At 44.7% G+C, this 17,458-nt stretch overlaps 1 protein-coding gene across 1 annotated transcript; it reads right to left on the bottom strand.

Moving 5' to 3' along the window:
- Nucleotides 1-3,457: 3,457 nt before the first annotated feature.
- Zp4 (zona pellucida glycoprotein 4) lies at nucleotides 3,458-10,495 on the bottom strand. The gene is made up of 12 exons (XM_038332328.1): nucleotides 10,306-10,495; nucleotides 9,961-10,082; nucleotides 9,782-9,884; nucleotides 8,727-8,885; nucleotides 7,764-7,951; nucleotides 7,146-7,243; nucleotides 6,286-6,416; nucleotides 5,679-5,868; nucleotides 5,459-5,606; nucleotides 5,063-5,141; nucleotides 3,857-3,973; nucleotides 3,458-3,564 (listed from the first exon to the last, which is right to left on the bottom strand). The coding sequence occupies exons 1-12, from the start codon at nucleotides 10,493-10,495 to the stop codon at nucleotides 3,458-3,460; spliced, it is 1,632 nt and encodes a 543-aa protein (XP_038188256.1).
- Between the last annotated feature and the right edge of the window lie 6,963 nt (nucleotides 10,496-17,458).

Here is a 17,458-nt window from a genome sequence, read left to right as displayed (position 1 = left end):
TTAAGAAGGGATAAACTCATTAGGTATATAATTAACATTTGAAGTTTAGTAAGATTTCCATTACTGTGACTGTATACTTGAGATAGTCAACAGAAAAGAAGAAAAGGTTTGTGTTCCCTGGTTGACTAGTTGCCTTGAGTTCATGGTGCTACAGTGTATCATGGAGGAAGCATATGGTACAGGAAGCTTATTTACCTCATGGCAGTAAGGAAACAGGAAGGGGTGGGTCTTAACATGTCTGTCATGAGCATGCTCTCAATTACCTAGCTTCCTCCTACTAGATCCCAACCTCTCTCACTCTTCTACTTTATATTTACACCATACAACTAATCCTTTAACACAAAGACTTTTGGGGGACACTATAGTCCAGAGCAGGCATGAAATAGTAAGCCAAATAACCCAGTCTTTTATTTATGTATTTGAAAGGTAAAACTTCATAGTTGCCACTCATTTAATCTAGTATCACCGGAGTCTATTCTTTATTCTACTCCTATAAATCTGCTGCAGAGACATCCCTCTGTTCCCTTCATCTCCAATCCATATTGCTTAAAACCAGAACCCTTAAGTGATAGATCTCTTCTTGTCGCCTGATTAGGCATTCTGGGTGGAGCAGATGGATTTCCCTATGACAATGTCTGCAGCACCTGTCAGATCAGCAAGGGCAGACTAGCAAGCAGCATTTTCCAGCAAAAGTAGGAGGAGGTGGTCCTGGTAAAAGGCATAGTGCACAGCAGTCCAGCTTGGTGCCAAGTTCTTTATACGGTTTGTATATAAGACCTTTTATAGCCAGGTCTGTGCACTCATACCTTCCATCCCCATCCTTGGGAAGACGAGGTGAAGGACTGCCATGAGCTTGAGGGCCAGCTTGGACTATATTGTGAATTCTAGGCCAGCCAGCACTATGAAGCAAGATGGGAGTGGGCAGGCTTAAAGAGATAAGAGTTTCAAGAAATTTTATATCTCTCCCCCTCATTGACTTATTGTGTAGTTAACAGCTTGTGGATCTGTCCGGGTCTGGTTTTCTGTAGTTATAATAAACAACGTAACCCAAAACAACATGAGAGAAGAAAGGGTTGATTTCATTTTACAACTATGAAGTTGCACTCATCACTGAAAGAAGTCAGGACAGATACTCAGGGCAGAAACCTTGGAGGCAGGAACTGATGCAGAGGCCATGAGCAATGTTCCTCATGGCTTGTTCTGCTTACTTTTACAACCCAGCCAGGACTACCTACCTTCTCAGGGTGGCACCTCCTATAGCGGGCTGTAGGGACCCCCAATATTGTTAATAAGAAAATTTCCTATAGACTTACAGGCCAGTCAGATGGACACATTTCTGTATTGAGAGTCTCTTCTAAGATGACACAAGCTTGTATCAAATCAAACTATCACAGAGTATCTGCTGATGTTTCAGTGATTCAATTAAAAATTCTGGCAAAGAACCATTCAGTTCAGTGATGCATTGTGAACACTCTTCCCTACATAAGCATCCTGTATCTCCTATCAATATTGTTTAAGAATTCCATGGTTAGAACATCAGCAATAACAAACCTCCAGAAACACATTCTACAAGATATTACTTCTGAAACACCATGGGAAAGGTGATTCCTGGTACAATGTATATAGTAAATTAGTTCCTTTCTCTTCAGAGGCCCACAGGATATTAATAGCCATCTAGAAAAAGCCTTAAAGGTTTCATATTGAGCCTTTATCACCAGGATTGTTCTCTTTGGGTATATATCTAATATTAAATATGAGTTGCCTTACTTCCCTTAAAAGGGGCAAGCTTATCCTCAGTAAATGACCTCTATATGAGGGCTGAGCTGGACCAGCCTTCATCTCTATCAGAGTCCCTGGTTGTTTCATGAATGGCATTTAGAGCACCTTCCACATAGCTTCTTTGCTTGTGTGGTGAGCTGAGAACACCTGACCGTGGCCATCTATTTCTCTTAAAGAGTCAGTGTGACTTGATCGTCGTTGCTGATCGTCCCTTCCTTAATTTTATTCTGTGTGGATCTCCTACTTTGTTTCTGTTTCTGGGTGGCTCTCTGGTTTCTTACCCCCATGCACAGTGCCTGGCACATGGTACAGACAGCATGTCTAAATTGAGAATTGGAGCTGCATTTAAGTCATAAATTGTTGGGCATTTAGACTTGGCTGGCACAAGGACAAAGGTGAACTTAATGTTTTATCTTGAGTTTTGTGCATTTTATTTAACAAATTTAGGATATAAAGTAATTTATGCTTCACTTATGCACTATATTCAATCATCTCAGTCTTAAGTAAATGTGTACATGAAATGCTTGTTTATTTCTGTCAATTTTCTTAGTTATAATTGTATTAAGATTATATATGCATGTATAATTGATTTATGTATAAAAGAAATAGTCAGGGGATATACTCTTGGTAGGGCGATTACCCAGAAATCACAAAGCTCTGAGTTCAACCCCATCAAGGCAGAAATGGGATGTTGGCACTTCTGTGGTCCAAGAATTCTGGAATAGGAGGCATGGGGATTGAGTTTATGGTGAACCTCGGCTACATAGATAAGTCAGCCTGTTCAAACTAGAGAAAACCTTAGTCTACCATCTGCAATTTACATACAGTATTTTTCCCCAACGTTCACAAGACCTGCTATAAGAATATGTTGGTCTCCAGAAGTTAACATGGGGACTTGCAGCTATGGGTATTTTTGAAACTGATACATTTTTATTTTCTTCTGCCTACTTGTGATAGCCAAGGTGAGCCAGTTTTTAATTATTGACAAATTGACCTCTATTACTGCCAGAAATACCATGGCTTTTTCCCTAGGATGAGAAGCTGTAGTAGTTAGAAATACAATTAGAAGCCTCTTAAATCACTCTCTAGGAGTAGGGATGGTAACTTTATGGGTGGCGTTAGGATTCAAGCCCATAGCAGGCAGGTGTTACAACAGGTATTTTTGACTTTTGAAAAAAATAAAATGACAGGATCTCTTATGTAGCCGAGGCTGACCTTAAATTGTCATCCATCTTGGGAATCCCATGTGCTGTGATTACAGGTATATACAGATGTTGCCTCTCAGCAAAAGGTTTAAATTAGCCCCTCTTGTGATCTAAGGACTGGTTGTCCCCTTATTAAGTCCCCAAACCAGCAGTCCCAGAGTTGTGGCTACCCAAAGACTAGTTCTCTCAGCTTGAAAATTCCTGCATCTCAATCTTGTAAAACCTTGTCAAGCTAGTTAGGTATGTGTGTGTAAACTGCCCTCCCAAACCTACTAAAGCATTGCTCTGCACAGTAGGGCGATCTGGAAGGACAGCATGCCACTCTTTGCTCTGATGAGAGGAGATGCCTTCGCAAGTGAGAAAAGATGCTTAGATAGTTGAGGTATTCCTTCAGCATCAGACTATCTTTCAAATAACAAGCACATAGCATGCTGGGAATTTATTGTTTTATTAAGACAATTGGTCTGGGCGATTCATCTCAGTTTTCTGATGGCCAAGTAGAAGACTAATAAGACTCCAATGATGATCGTGACTACAGAAAGTCCTACCATCCACAGAGCAGGGGAATCCGCGGGGCTACCTGTGGAGTGGAAAGATGGGTTAGTGTTATGCTGAAACATGCCAAGCCATTCCAGATCTTGACAGAAGCAAGGAGTCTTCTGTAGGAATGGTGATTTCTTTTGGGGGGAAGCAGACATTGAGCAGTAAAGAGCAGGGCAAGGAAGCAACTTTTAAGGGTAAGGGGAGTGATAGTGTCTTGCTAGGTAGCAAGGCTATCCTTGAACTAGAAATCATCCTCCTGCCTCAGCTTAAGTCTGAGATTACAAGCATGTGAGTTTGCAACTAGCTAAGAAGTAGGTGGTCCCACTCACTTGAGTATCTGTGGAGCACGTCTGCAGGGTCCATGGTGGCTTGGAGGAGGATCACGGGGCCTTTGCTAGATATGCTGGCAGTGCTGTTTTCAAAATGAAGTTCAGATTTTCTTCTTCCTGATGGAGAGATAAAAGCTTGTAATTGTTGGAAATTCAGTTGTATACATGGCCCAAGCAAGGGGGAGCCAAAGGACTAAGGCACGAAACCAAGTCCCTTGATACCCTCTTCTCCATTCCAAACCTTATAAAAACCTTTGTGTGTATTAATACAAACCAAATCAAGTCTGAGATTTTCTATTTAACCCCACAAAGATATTATTTCAGTTCACCAAGAGTTGGACATAGATAACCACATTCAATGATCTCCCTCACCCCTGCAACTAGCATCATCTCCTGGAATGAACACTAACAGTAGTATTCTGTTACCTTTAGTATCCAGAGGTTTTATGTTCAAACAGGAAGTAAGGATACAGTTCTTATAATCCTATATCTGTCAGTTAAATGATCTAGAAAAAGTTAAATGATCTAGAAAAAGTCAATCTATTGTCTTTACAGATGGGAATAATGAGCATGATCAGAATTGGCTTATATTTGTCTTACACCATGACTACACTGAATTACTAAGTTTTTTTTTTTCTTATGGAAGACATCTAGGGATCTAAGAATCTCTAATCAAGTGCGAGTGAGTGGATCAGTTGAAATATCTACGTTTATAAGAAGGTCTGGGTCAGGCCAACTCTAGAGCATACTCTGTCATGGTTCTTCCACTGTGTACCCTCAGGGCACACTGAAGACCTGCATTCAGGTGGCCAGGACATTTACTTTGGAGAACCAGCAAGATGGAAAAGAAAGAAGTTGACTTGTGGCTGGCTGAAGAAATAGGTCAGTCAGTAAACTACTATGTAAGCACGAGGATTGACTTTGATCACAGAGCCCACATTTTAAAAAAGTCTGATCTGATGCTCTATATGCTAATAAATTCAGCCACATTTTGAGCCATAATTGGCTTCTGGTTTAGTCAAGTTTTGTATAAACAATTGTTTTTGAAAACCTGAGATTCTGGCAATCTAGTCAGCTCTACGTGCGTACTTAGTACTAAGGGAAACGTTATTAATGAGATAACTCCTCTTAGTTTAGTAGCTGAGCCTAACGTGGTAGAATCTGGGGATTCATTTAGGTCTGGAGGTGGGCAGGTAAGGTACTCACTTCTGGAAGCAGGACAGATTACCCTGCAGGATGACGTCCCAGCAGGCTGGCAGACCAATGCACTGCAGTGCAGGTATACCTGGAGGTTGACAAGTCATTGTCACGTTGTAGACATCTCCCACATCAGAAGTCTCCCAACCCCATACCTCATTCCTCCAAAAAGTTTGAGAAAGTGTTATGGCCATCTGCCTCAGTTAATGTCCCAATGGTCTCAAAGCTCCAGAGTTCAGGTGACAGATGGTACTCATGCTCTTGGTAGCACATTGAAGCTGCCCTTAATACCAAGAGCCAGTGTCAAAAGTCAAAGAGCCACCTTAGAGAGGTGGCAGAAGGGTAAACTGTCCTGAGTACTAGGGGCTTAAAAACATTGTAAGGGTACAGAAGGAGATACCATACCTGGCCACCAAGAGTATGTTCCTCCCTTACAGCGTTCGTGAAGCTGAAGGTGGAGATGCTGAAGCGTTGGTGATGGTAAGGGAAGGGGGTTGATGCCTTCTGAACAGTGATCCTTTCGGCCTGATAGTTGTCCCCAGCGTATGGGCATCTAAGTCAAGAGACACAGAAGTCAGGATGGGCTATTTGGAAGGCCCACACAGGTCCAGAAGGACTCACTTACCCCTTCACCAGTATGGGCCATTGTGGTTGATGAGAAGGTTTAGGGCCAGGTGTAGCCCAGCACTGCTCTAGCTGTAACCCCAAAGAGGGGTCTGTTCTGTGAAGGATGGAGACCTCAACATAAATAGGATCCTGGAGAAATTTCACCAGCGGGTAGTCATCAGCACCATGATAAGAGCTATAGGTTTTATCTGTACAGAGAAAGCCAGAATTAAAGCAGTGTTATGGGATAACTTAGTAGAAGCATGGGTATCTGAACTCGACCCTAGAACCCATGGGAAGATACCAGGCTTTAACATCTGTGCTTATAATCCTGTGCTTATAATCCTAGAGTTGGCAAAGCCGAGACAAACTCCAGGCCAATGAAGAGATTCCACCTCAGTAGACAAGGTGAAGAGAGAGAGAGAGAGAGAGAGAGAGAGAGAGAGAGAGAGAGAGAGAGAGAGAGAGAGAGAGAGAGAGAGAGAGATTAAACTGCTATAAGCAGAACTAGGAAACTATGCTACTAGGAATAAGCCTCAACTCCTAAATACCTGTACACATGTCATGTTACCAAGTTAGCATACTGACAGCCTTTAGGCAGGATTTGTCAACTAAGGAAGGCTTACCCTTGGCAATCTGAAGTTCCAGAGAGAGGGGCCCAGGCTGGCTCTTAGGAAGGGGTGGTGGGAGAGTCAGCACTTGCATGTTAATTGGGGATGTGTTGCTGAGAACAGAGTAGCTGCAGCTGACTCGGAGCCTGCAGGAAAATAAGATTTTAGTACCATGGGTTTGCTGGCCACCCCTGCCGATTTAAATTGCAGAGGTTCTAGTGGTAGGTGTTTTCCAAGTTTGTAACTAAATCAGAGGGGGTTTCCGTCCTTAGAACGACCTTCCATTGTCACTATGCAAACAAGACCAGTATGAGTTGGTGAGAAAACTACATAAGAAACAAATACGCTGCAGGAGACGGGTAATAGTGCAGCAGGAGGATAGTGAGCTTCTTACAGGTGAGGGGATATGAACGGAAAAGCTTGCCAAGAAACGCAGGTGGGAGGTGCCCCATGCAAGGGCAAGCCTAGGGCTGGAGAAGCTGAGAGTATCAAGTATTCAAAGAGGAACACAGGTGTTATCTCACAGGGTTCTCGAGACAACACTCGTACTTTAATCTACAGCAATGAAACTCAAGTGCGAGACCTGGGGAGGTCAGGTCTGAAAGAAAATTTTCAGATGCACCACTCAAGGTAAAGAGGAGGCCCAGAAGAAATAAATCCCCACAAGGTGGAAGAAACAAGTCTCACGTGAGTATAAGGCTGAGATCAAGTTGGAAGCAGAGACCCAGGTAATATATGCAGTAGTCTACATGAATGGCAAGCTGAGGGAGCAGGCAGATTCACCTATTGCTGAGAAGTGTTCCTCTGTGGGCTCAGTTTACCCCAGGACTCTTAAGAAAAGGCCTATTGGCCTCTTTGATCAAAATTGACTCTACCTGAAGATGCTGTCTCGGGTAATAGAGCCACTGCCCCAGGCTCTCACATCCTGAGTGGCCACTAGCTCATTTTCATACATGACCTGGTCTCCACTGACCTGTCCAATGGGTAAAGAGAAGTTGTCACTTCAGTGTATTGGCTGAAATACTATATCCATGTGGCCCAGACCAAGTTCTTAGTCACATCCTATTTTGTATTCTATTTTCTGAGCCCTACAGGGATGCAGGGGTCCTGTCTGTGAGTAACTTGGAAAAGTATGGCTAATGCTTGATGTAGAACCAAGGAATGAAGAGATGATTTAAGTACTAGAGATTAGGCAAATGGACCACCCCAACCAAGTCATCATCCCCCTCCCTATTACCTAGAGTCTGGAAGTGTGAGGAATCTGCTCCTTATATTTGTTCCCTACAGAATGGTGGGGGAAAAGCTGGACCACAGCAGAGGCATTTGCTGAATGCCCACAGAAGCACCCACCCGCTAACCACGGCCCTTTGCCCTGGAGACTGTTCTAGACACCCAGAAGTGATCAGGACTGTTCTTCATGACTATACTATCTCAACTCGTCTCCTAATCACTAGGGCACTTCTTCCACCCCCATCCCAAGACCCTCTTCTCACCCGCCTTGTGGTCCCACAGGAAGTAAATGGAAATTGGAACAGGACAAAGGTGGATGTTGCCATCACCGGATCACATCCACTGTCACTCCTGAAGGCCAAGTGTAGTGAATCCAAGCGTAGGGGTGGTGAGGTCACATTCCTGGACACAGCAATGGAGAAGCGGCCATCTCTGGTGCACTGGGAGGTCACTGGAAGACCAGAGACAGGCGAGGTCAGGTCGCTTCTGAGGTCGAGCCAGGTGGACCTAAGTAATGAATCAGTTGCTCCAGATGCCCCCCACAGGTTGGAATTTCCACTGATGACCTGGCTCCTGGCAACAGGCTTGGCCAATGATCACGTGCACCAAGCCTTGTCGGGGTCACTGAGGCAAGGCTCTAAACTTGGCTACACCTGCATTTGGAGGGCAGGTGTGGGAGTACCTGTCTTACTGCTTAGACATGGGCTCTGGGTGTTTAATGCGCTAGAAAACCTTCAAGCTTGATATGGGGCATGTGAATAACCACTTGGGGCTGATTCTCTAAAACATAATCATAAGACTACCAGACACCCAGTGGCTGTTCCTTGGGAAAGCAAGTTTCTCAATTAGTAAGTACCTGACACATAGACTTAATGTCCCTGCAGGTTTTTGTTTGATGTCTAGGAGAATAGACAGTGAAAGGCTATAAAAAGTTCTAGTTCCGCCTTTAATCCCAGCACTCGGGAGGCAGAGGCAGGCGGATCTCTGAGTTCGAGGCCAGCCTGGTCTACAAGAGCTAGTTCCAGGACAGGCACCAAAGGTACAGAGAAATCCTGTCTCGAAAAAAAAAAAAAAAAAAAAAAAAAAAAGGTTCTAGTTCTAAGCAGCGTTGCCCATCCACTAGCAAACAGTTATTTGCTGGCTGAATTAAGCTTTCCCTGCTCCGGTGTCACCAGAAACCACCAAGCCCCTTTTCTTCTCAACTAATTTGAGATGGAAGCATGTACCTGTGTTTCCATAGTAACAGGAGCCCACCTCTCCCTCTTCAGAGCTGTAGCAGCAGCCCAGCTGGTCACAGTCTCCTCGAGAGATGGGCAAGGGAGCACAAGGCAGCCTTTCCTTTACTGGTACAGGACTGCACACTTCAGAACTCAGAGTCTCTGGGGCTGGATAATAAGAAGGGAAGGAGAATTTTAAGTTGGGCAGCTGGGCAGTCCTTCAGTGAAGCATCTTGTCATAAACCTGGGCTTTGAACTCCAGAACATCCAGACCACCTCAATAGGTGTTGACTCTCCTCCCTGTAGACTAAATCCCAAAGAAAGATCAACGTTAAGTCACCTTGTTAGTCAGCTGAAATGGATTCCTACGTAGGATAACATTCTAGTATGTGTGAGAGCAAACTGGCTCTTCACACACCTTTCAACGACCACCTTTCTGGCTCTTTAGAGGACCTATCAGTCTTTGCCACGGGTGATACCACGGGAGCTTTTCATGTCATCAGGCTTCTAGTAGGTTTGAGTAAAGCCTGTGACCTTAAGGTGTGCGCATCACCAATCCCTGTTAATGTTTTGGGTAGCCAGATAGTGGCGAGCAAATTTAGGTCTGGATCTGTCCTTATGATGATAAAGGGTTCTCTGGGAAGAGATTGCCTCGGGTTTTCTAGTTAAATGATCGAGTGTCCCCAGCTGGAGGTGGAAGGCTGTGGCGTGAGATGGCTTCTCTGGCTATTTCCCATTACTAGCTTGTGGTTTCCACCCCTTCCAAAGGGTGAGGAGGCTCCTGGTTCCAGCTAAGAGCTAATTCGCATTTGAATCCCAACTTTGCAAATCACAGGCAAGAGGCTTTTGCTAAGAGATCCAGCAGAACCTGGGTCAGGAAGAAGCCAGCTTCTAACCATCCCAGCCTCAGCTGGAGTCTCCCTAAGTTTAGTTTTCCTAAGGGCTGACATGGAGGGAAGAGGTCTTCTTAGGATCAGTTGCTACCATCCGGAGTAGACAGGAGTAAGCCCAAGAGAACCTTCTAGGCAGGACCCTCCCCGTGCCAGAATGCTTTCTACACTTACCTCGAAGATCCAAAGGGCACTGAAGCAGTCTCTTCCTTGTCCCTGCCATCTGTCCAGCTATGTCGACCTCTTGCATTCCAACTTCCATGATATAGTGGGAGCCCTGAAGAGACAAGCAACAGCGGTCAGCCTAGCTGGTGGTTTGAAGGATTCTTGTCTGAGAGCAGTGGTCTACTTACCCTCAGAGTGGCATAGCAGCCATTGTAGGTAGCTTCCAACACCAGAGAGCCATCCGGACTGTCTGTCACCCATGTACCACAGTCAGAATCATTCTTCAGCCTGTGCAGCAGCCCGTGGCTGTCTAGGGCGGGCAGACAATAGAAAACACAGCACTTAATCGCTGGTGAATAACCAGCCCCACCAGCTGACCCCAGGGGGCTTCCATCACTGAGAAAACACAAGACAAGGTGAGTTTGGAAGTTGCACGGTTTTGACTATGCATTCTGTAGGCAGGGGCTGTGGAGATTTTGAAAGGAGGAAAGGGTCAAGGCCGGAAGTTTAAGAACAGGTTGAGTCTGACTTACCCCAAGCTGTTAACACAGGACTCTCTGCCTCCAGGGTGAGGTTCACAGTAAACTGGAAGCTCTGCAGCCCACAGTGGAGCACACCTGGCAACTCAGTCATATGCTGCCCACTCAAAGGAGGACAGAATGGGAAGCACAGTAAGATGCCTGGCAGAAGCCACGGAGCGCAACTTAGAGCCTGCTTGGCCATTCTTTCTTCTTCACTAGCCCACATCCACCAAGACTGGAGACCTCTTTATATAGATGAGGAAAGCTTGGTTTGGGACCAATATCCTTATGGCCTGCAGGTGGAAAAACTTTAAAGAGGGTGATTTCTTTCTTCTGGGGCACAGTCACAGTTGCATCCCATTTAATATTTAATTCCCTGGTCTCCAGAGTTGGTTGACATGTTTCTTTTGACCCAAAGTAGGCTTCTTGGGTTAGTTGCATGTAGTACTTGTTCTGCTAGCTTGTCTTCAAAAAATGACTGACTGCCTTCTAGAACTTTGCATTTTCAAGTGAGGACCGTAGCTGCATTGGCCCAGGTGTGTGATGGATGACAAGGACTGGGATCTGGGTAGGTTACTGCCTCTCGAAATTTTGAGGTTTCTATCTGGAAAAATGAGAACGATTGTCCTGGCAGTACTGTTCTTAAGGATGCTATGAGAGATTTAAGTCAAATACATGGCTCTATGCATGGCCAAGCAGGGAGAGTACAGCCAGTGTCCCTGGGCTGAGGTTAGCTGCTTTAATGACCCTTCTTCCTTTCTTCTCTGGTTCTAAGCTTTCATGGGAAGTCACTCAGCAGTTGATTCAAAATCTCAGGATCACTTAAACCCAATTCCAGAGTCAAGTTGGTTTAGAACTTTGTCCTGTATTCAGAGAGAATCCCATCATAATTCCAGCACTCTGGGCATGGAAGCAGAGGGACAAGAAAATTCAGTCTCATATTTGGCTACCTTTCAAGCTGGAGTCTTTCTTGGTCTATATAATATCTGTCTTAAAAAAAAAAACAAATTATGGAGGGAAAATCATAGGATTATGTGAGCCACTTTGTAACTAGGAAATATGAACAAGTCTCCATCTGCTTTCCTTTGTGGAAGTGAGGGCTGTTCTGAGGGAAAAGAAGACAGAATGAAGGGCCACCCAGAGTCACTTGGAGGCAATGATTCCCATTGCTAGTTCTTCTCTCACCCCCCTTCTCTGCACAGGCTCACAGGGTGTGCTCTTCGGAACTGCTCTGGGGTGCAGCACTTAATCCCATTCTGGTTTTGTCTCTGTTGTCCTGTTTGACCTCATCCTTGCTGTGACCACCAGGGGTACAAGGCCACTCTTCTCTGTCATGGGGCTAGGAGGCCAGCTAGTTAGCCTGACTTCCAGAGGAATGTTTACATATGTTAGCCTTAACCTCTCTCTCTCTTTTGTTCTCTGTCTCTCAACAGAAAGATTATGAAAAAGAGGAGTGAATTAAATGGATAAAGTGGGAACTAAAATTCAAGACTTTGCAGTGGGGATCTGATGACAGGGTGGTTGGACACACCTCCCCCATCCCTTTTGATCATCAACCCAAATGGGTGGACGTGTTGACTTCGCAGATACCAGTAAATTTTGAGCCCCATCAACCAATGCACTGTCTCCCAGCATTCTTTAACTGTCATAAAAGTAGGCAATTATCACAGCTTCTAAATGTGACATTTACAACACTGACAAGAAGTGAGAGACCCGTAATTCTAGAGAATTCAAGCAATTTACGTATGGCTCCTTTAGGCATAGCGGGTGTCTCCTGTCCATTTAGTATTTCTAAAAGTCTGTGGTGAATTCCTCCTCCACGCTCCTGTGCAAGCCAGGGAGGACAGAAGCAATAAGGTTGATGGCCAGATGATTGGCAGCTGGGTAGGCCTTTGATTGGCAGGTGTGACTACAGCATGGTTAAGCTATTCATGTGGTTTGGGATACTAACAGATGATTTTATATGATATCCTCCAAGGAATCAGAGACTGTATTGGTGTTCTTTACCATTTTCTGAAAAATCAAACAGATTTCCTCCCCCACCCCTGCCCGCCATTGTGGTTTGAGAAAGATGGCCCATTTTCCTGAGCACAAAGGCTATTTACTGTTGGAGGAAAATAGAGATATCATGTTTAATATTGCAGATGCAAAGGTATGTGTGAGAGAGGGAAAGAGAGAAAGGAAGAAAAAGGGAGGGAGAGGGAAGGAGGGAAAGGGAAGTAGAAGAAGAAATGGGGTGGGGGTAATTTCTTTCTTTCAAGGCTGTCCTAATAAGTACCACCCTTGGGGGATTCGAAACAACAGTTTTTTGGCAAGCAGTAGAGGACACTGGGAGTGTGAACTCAAGGTGTCTGCAGGGCCACAGCAAAATACTAAGGAGAGGTTGCTTCTGTGTCCTCCAGCTTCTCCTGGCTGCCAACAGCCCTTGCCTGTCCTTGCAGACATGGGCTCTCGTTTCTTGTCTCTCATGCCATACCCCCCGTGTGTCTACTTACTGTCCTCCATCTGTGTCCGTCTCTAGGTCCAAATGGCCTTTCAAAAAAAGTTGTGGACATTGGTCGTATTGGATTAAGATATACTATGATGACTTCAGTTTTTGTTTGAATATGTATAAAGACCGTATTTCCAAATAAGGAAGGCACTGAGGCACTGGGGTGTAGGAGTCAACCTATCTTCATGGAGGGTGTAGCTATTATGTTAGGAAAAAAAATCAAACAAAAATCAAACAAAAGTGTCATTTCTTTCTTAAAATTTCCATCCTTGTCTTGACTTGTACTGAAAGGAGGGAAATTTGTTCTTTATGAGGGAGGGGATCAGTTTTGCATCCACTAATCTCTGAGTAGGTGGGACTAACGTTAGTGGTTAGTGAATTAGGGATGGTTCAAGGATAGGGAGTTTGGGGGAAGTTGGTAATTTTCTTATACTTACAACCTGCTGCATTTTTTTTCAGTTGCTCTGAGCTAGCTGGAGTCAGCCAGATTTCTCAGAGCATCTGACATATCATATCATATTATCCTGATCTATCTTGTTCTCAGGATGCACCTACTTTAACCATGCTGTGGCCTTGCCTATCTGATCAGAAGCCTTTGTGTACCCAGTCTCTATTTTATGGCCTGCTGGCAGCCCTGTCTCCATTTTGTTCAGTTTTTCTCCTTCCCCCAGGACACAGGTTGAAGGGTCCACTTGATCAAAGCACCCAAACTATCTGTGGGCTGGTTTGAAATGCAAAGTTTGGCCCTTATTTCAGGTGACTGAAATAGAAACTGGGGTGGGGTTGGGGCGGAGTGCTCTAGTGTCCGGGTGTCAGGTGATCTGGATCCCACTCCACCTGGAGGAGCTGCTATAGATGGCAAGGGGGGTGGGAGCTTTTCTGCAGGGCCCCACCTGGGAGTCCTCTTCCCACTCCCCAAAGGAGGTGACTCTTGCTGGGTCAGATTTTTTTCCTGAGCCTCTCTTCTGCACTTCTTTGAGGCTTGAGTTTGAAGGTGAGTCAACTTCTTCTTTGTAGTTACACCTCACTAAGCTCATATAAGATAGTATTGACTAAATAAGTAAACTATTTTTTTTTAAATTTTAGACTTTTAATCACTTAGATGATTTCATAAACAAAGCAAACAACCCAACAACAAAACAGCATTCTGGGACTGGGGATGTAGCTCAGCTGATAGGTTGCTTGTCTAGCATTTGAGAGGCCCTTTGTTGACCTCCAGTACCACACGTACTGGGTTTGGGGGTACACACTTGTCTTTCCACCACACCAGAAGTAGAGGAAGGAGGATCAGAAGTTAAATCTCACCTTAGGCTACATAGACAGTTGGAGGCCAGACTGGGAGACAAGAGACCCTGTCTCAAAAGCAAAACCTAGAAAACAAACACACAAACAAAATCACCTTGACTGTGTGCTTGCGCTTGCCACTCTTGCCAAGGACCACCTGTTTCCTCCTGGCACGGACACCCTGAGCACACGTGGCACCACGCTTGTTCATGTCACTTTCCATTTGAGACCATGTCTTTAGAACGTTTGGTCTCACTGCAGGCCCCCAATAAAGCTGGCCCAGGGCACATGGCCTGTGGAGTCTGGAGTCTGGTGCTTTCCTGACCTCAGAATGAGTGCAAACCGTTCCGTGACCTGAGTCCAGGGCAGCCTCGCTTCATTGTTATGCTTGCCACACTGTGGAGGCACCCGAGAGCCTGTGCCAGCGTGCCCGTGCTGGTCTGCTCTGGGTACCTGAGATCCACATACTATACCTTTGTTTCCTTTTAAGTTCTATAAACATTTATTATATAAATGAGAATAAGCTTTAAAAAAAAACCTTTACCACATTTGATTTTTTTTCTGAATTTCTTCCATTCATCTTGTTATCAGTTAAAAATCGGATTAAACCTTTATAAGCACAAAACTGTTTATCATTACTGTTTATATCTGGAGTTGATTTGTTCTCCCTTTTTTTCTTTTCTCTGTGATGGCCTATCTCCAAATCCTTCACTTTGTTTTGGTTCATTTTTTTTCTTCCTGGAAAATGCCCTTTAACAATAATTTCAGTAAGACCCTTGGGCCCTAAACTTTTGAAGCCCCAATTTTACAGGGCCAGCAGAGCGATCCAGTGTTGACAAAATATAAAGTGGGGTGCCTTCAAATTCTGAAGAAGCATTCCTGCAGTTAGGTTTTAGGTTAGCATCTGTGGCTGGGGAAGTTTCAGTTCAAATAGCCTTGCAAGGCTTTTTGGGTACCAGTCTTTGCTGGGACCTCTAGGAAAGACTAGAGACCTCTTCTGGGCTTTTCTGATGAGGGCTGCCTACACCTGCTTCTTAACGTCTGCGTGTACCTAAACCATTGCAGGCAGACCTCCAGAAATAATGGGAATCGGTGCAAAGGCAAATTTAGCTAACAGCTGCAGAAAACTCTCTTGTGGATCTGAGATGAGAACTGGCCAGGACACAGGGTAATGAATGAGTCCAATCTGGGTAGGAGATTGGGGTCATGCTCATTAAAATCCCCCACATCATCACTGCTGAAAGCAAGGCTCTGGCAGGGATTTAACATAGCATTTCAAAATGTCATTAGTGAAAAATTAATAATACAAAACATTTTTTGAAGGGCTGAAGCCATCATTTCACTCCTAATAGCGACAGACAGTTCTTGAAAGTGCTCTTTGTTTTCTTTTTCCTCAAGTAGAAATGAGTGCTGGCCCAGATGATCAGCTCTCTCTCTCTTTCTTTGTTTCCAAATTGCAACCTGACACTGTGGATCATTTCATCTAAAAGTGGGTTGGGCTGGCCTGTGACTTGCCTTGCATTCTCTGCAGTTATGGAAACAGAAGACTCATGTCCTTTAAAGGTCATAAAAAAGTTGCTTCTGTGTGTGTGTGTGTGTGTGTGTGTGTGTGTGTGTCCTTGTCCTCATGCTCAATGCTTGTAAGTGGAAGTCAGAGGTCAGATGTGGTCCCTTGGGCACTGTCCACCTTGTTTTTGTTGGAAGGATCTATCACTGGCCAGGAGCTTGCTAAGTAAACTATGCTGACTGGCCAGGGAGTCCTGTGATCTGTTGTCTCTAACTCTCTAGTCTGGGGTTGTAGCCAAAAACTGCCACAATCAGCTTTTTAATGTGTTCTAGGTGCAAATTCGGGGCCATATGCTTGCAAGACAAGCAGTACACTGACTGAGCTATCATGCCAGTTTCAAGAATGGCTCCTTCTTGGTTGAATATTATAAGCTTTGAAGATGGATCTTCTTTTTACAAAATTGGCATTTAATAAAAACTTTTGTTCTTATTATCTTCTGTGCTTTTATATTTTTGTTTCTTTTTTTTGTTTGTTTTTCGAGACAGGGTTTCCCTGTAGTTTCTAGAGCCTGTCCTGGAACTAGCTCTTGTAGACCAGGCTGGCCTCGAACTCAGAGATCTGCTGCCTCTGCCTCCCGAGTGCTGGGATTAAAGGCCTGCGCCACCACCGCTCGGCTTGCTTTTATATTTTTGGTGATTTGACAATTTCCTTAGCTTACTAACAAATATCTCAGACATTGAGGGATAGCTCCCCCTTTTCCTGTGTGTGTGTGTGTGTGTGTGTGTGCGCGAACACACACACACACACACACACACACATGTGTGTTTGCGCATGCACATACATGTGGAATCCAGAGAGTGATTTTGGGAATCATACTTTATTTCTTTTCCACCTCATTCTTTCCACTTTCAGTCAAACCCAGAGAGATTGCTGCTCACAAGCCTGCAGGTTCTGGGGAATTGCAGGTGACTTACCATGCCTACCGGACACTTAACGTGAGTTTCTGAGCCTTCATGCTTGTGCTTGTGACAACTGAGCCATTGCCCTGACTCAATGGACAGTTTTAAAGACACTCCTTTTTTCTTTTGCCTTGAAATCTTCAGCACTTATAGAAAGTTCATCTCACTAATGCCGTCTGAAGCTCCATTCTGTAGTCAGCACCTGTTAGGCGGTGCTACTTGGCTGGCACTTGAATCATAATAAAACCCCAAGGACAATTCTAAATTTTTTTCACACTCTGAGCTCTTCGACCCACCTATTAATTATAACTGAGAGCAGCGGAGGAACTCCATATTTTCTTCATTAGAGGACCAGTGACTTTGCTCGGACTGGCTGAGAACAGCTAAGTGAGGACTGGGGCCAGGAAGTCGTTTTTGAGCATTTAGCGAGGCTTGGAGAATTGCTGTGGCAAACATGGTGAGTCAGTTAAGAAATGATGCCAAGGCTGGGCATGACGGCTGACACTTTTAACCCTGGAATTGGAAGGCCAAAGCAGGAGACTGTCCGTCAGCTCCAGCCAGGGCTAAGTAGTGAAACTCTGGGGAAAAAAAAATGTCAAATTGCAGTAAAACTACGGACTTCATTGCGATGCCCTGCATAGCCAGACCTCAGGGTCAGGACAGAGCGGAGTGAGACAGTGACAGTGGCGTGCGGCTCTCCAGAGGGGAAGCTGGAGCTGAGCTGATGTGGTGGCATCAGGTAGATTGTCTGGAGTTGATGAATCAATGATGATCAATGGCAAGCAATCAACAAACACTCAGAGTAGGAAAAAGGCAGGAGGTAGACAGGAGATGGCAAGGCCATGCCCACTACAGAAGGGCTGTCTGTTGAGAGGCATTTCCTGAATGAGGCACATCAGATCCCATATGTATGAAAGAGCGCAT

The sequence above is a fragment of the Arvicola amphibius genome, chromosome 6 (genome assembly GCF_903992535.2).
Source record: "Arvicola amphibius chromosome 6, mArvAmp1.2, whole genome shotgun sequence".
NCBI classification, from domain to species: domain Eukaryota; kingdom Metazoa; phylum Chordata; class Mammalia; order Rodentia; family Cricetidae; genus Arvicola; species Arvicola amphibius.
Note: the sequence above shows the minus strand (reverse complement) of the source record. Positions and strands in the feature narration are given on the sequence as shown.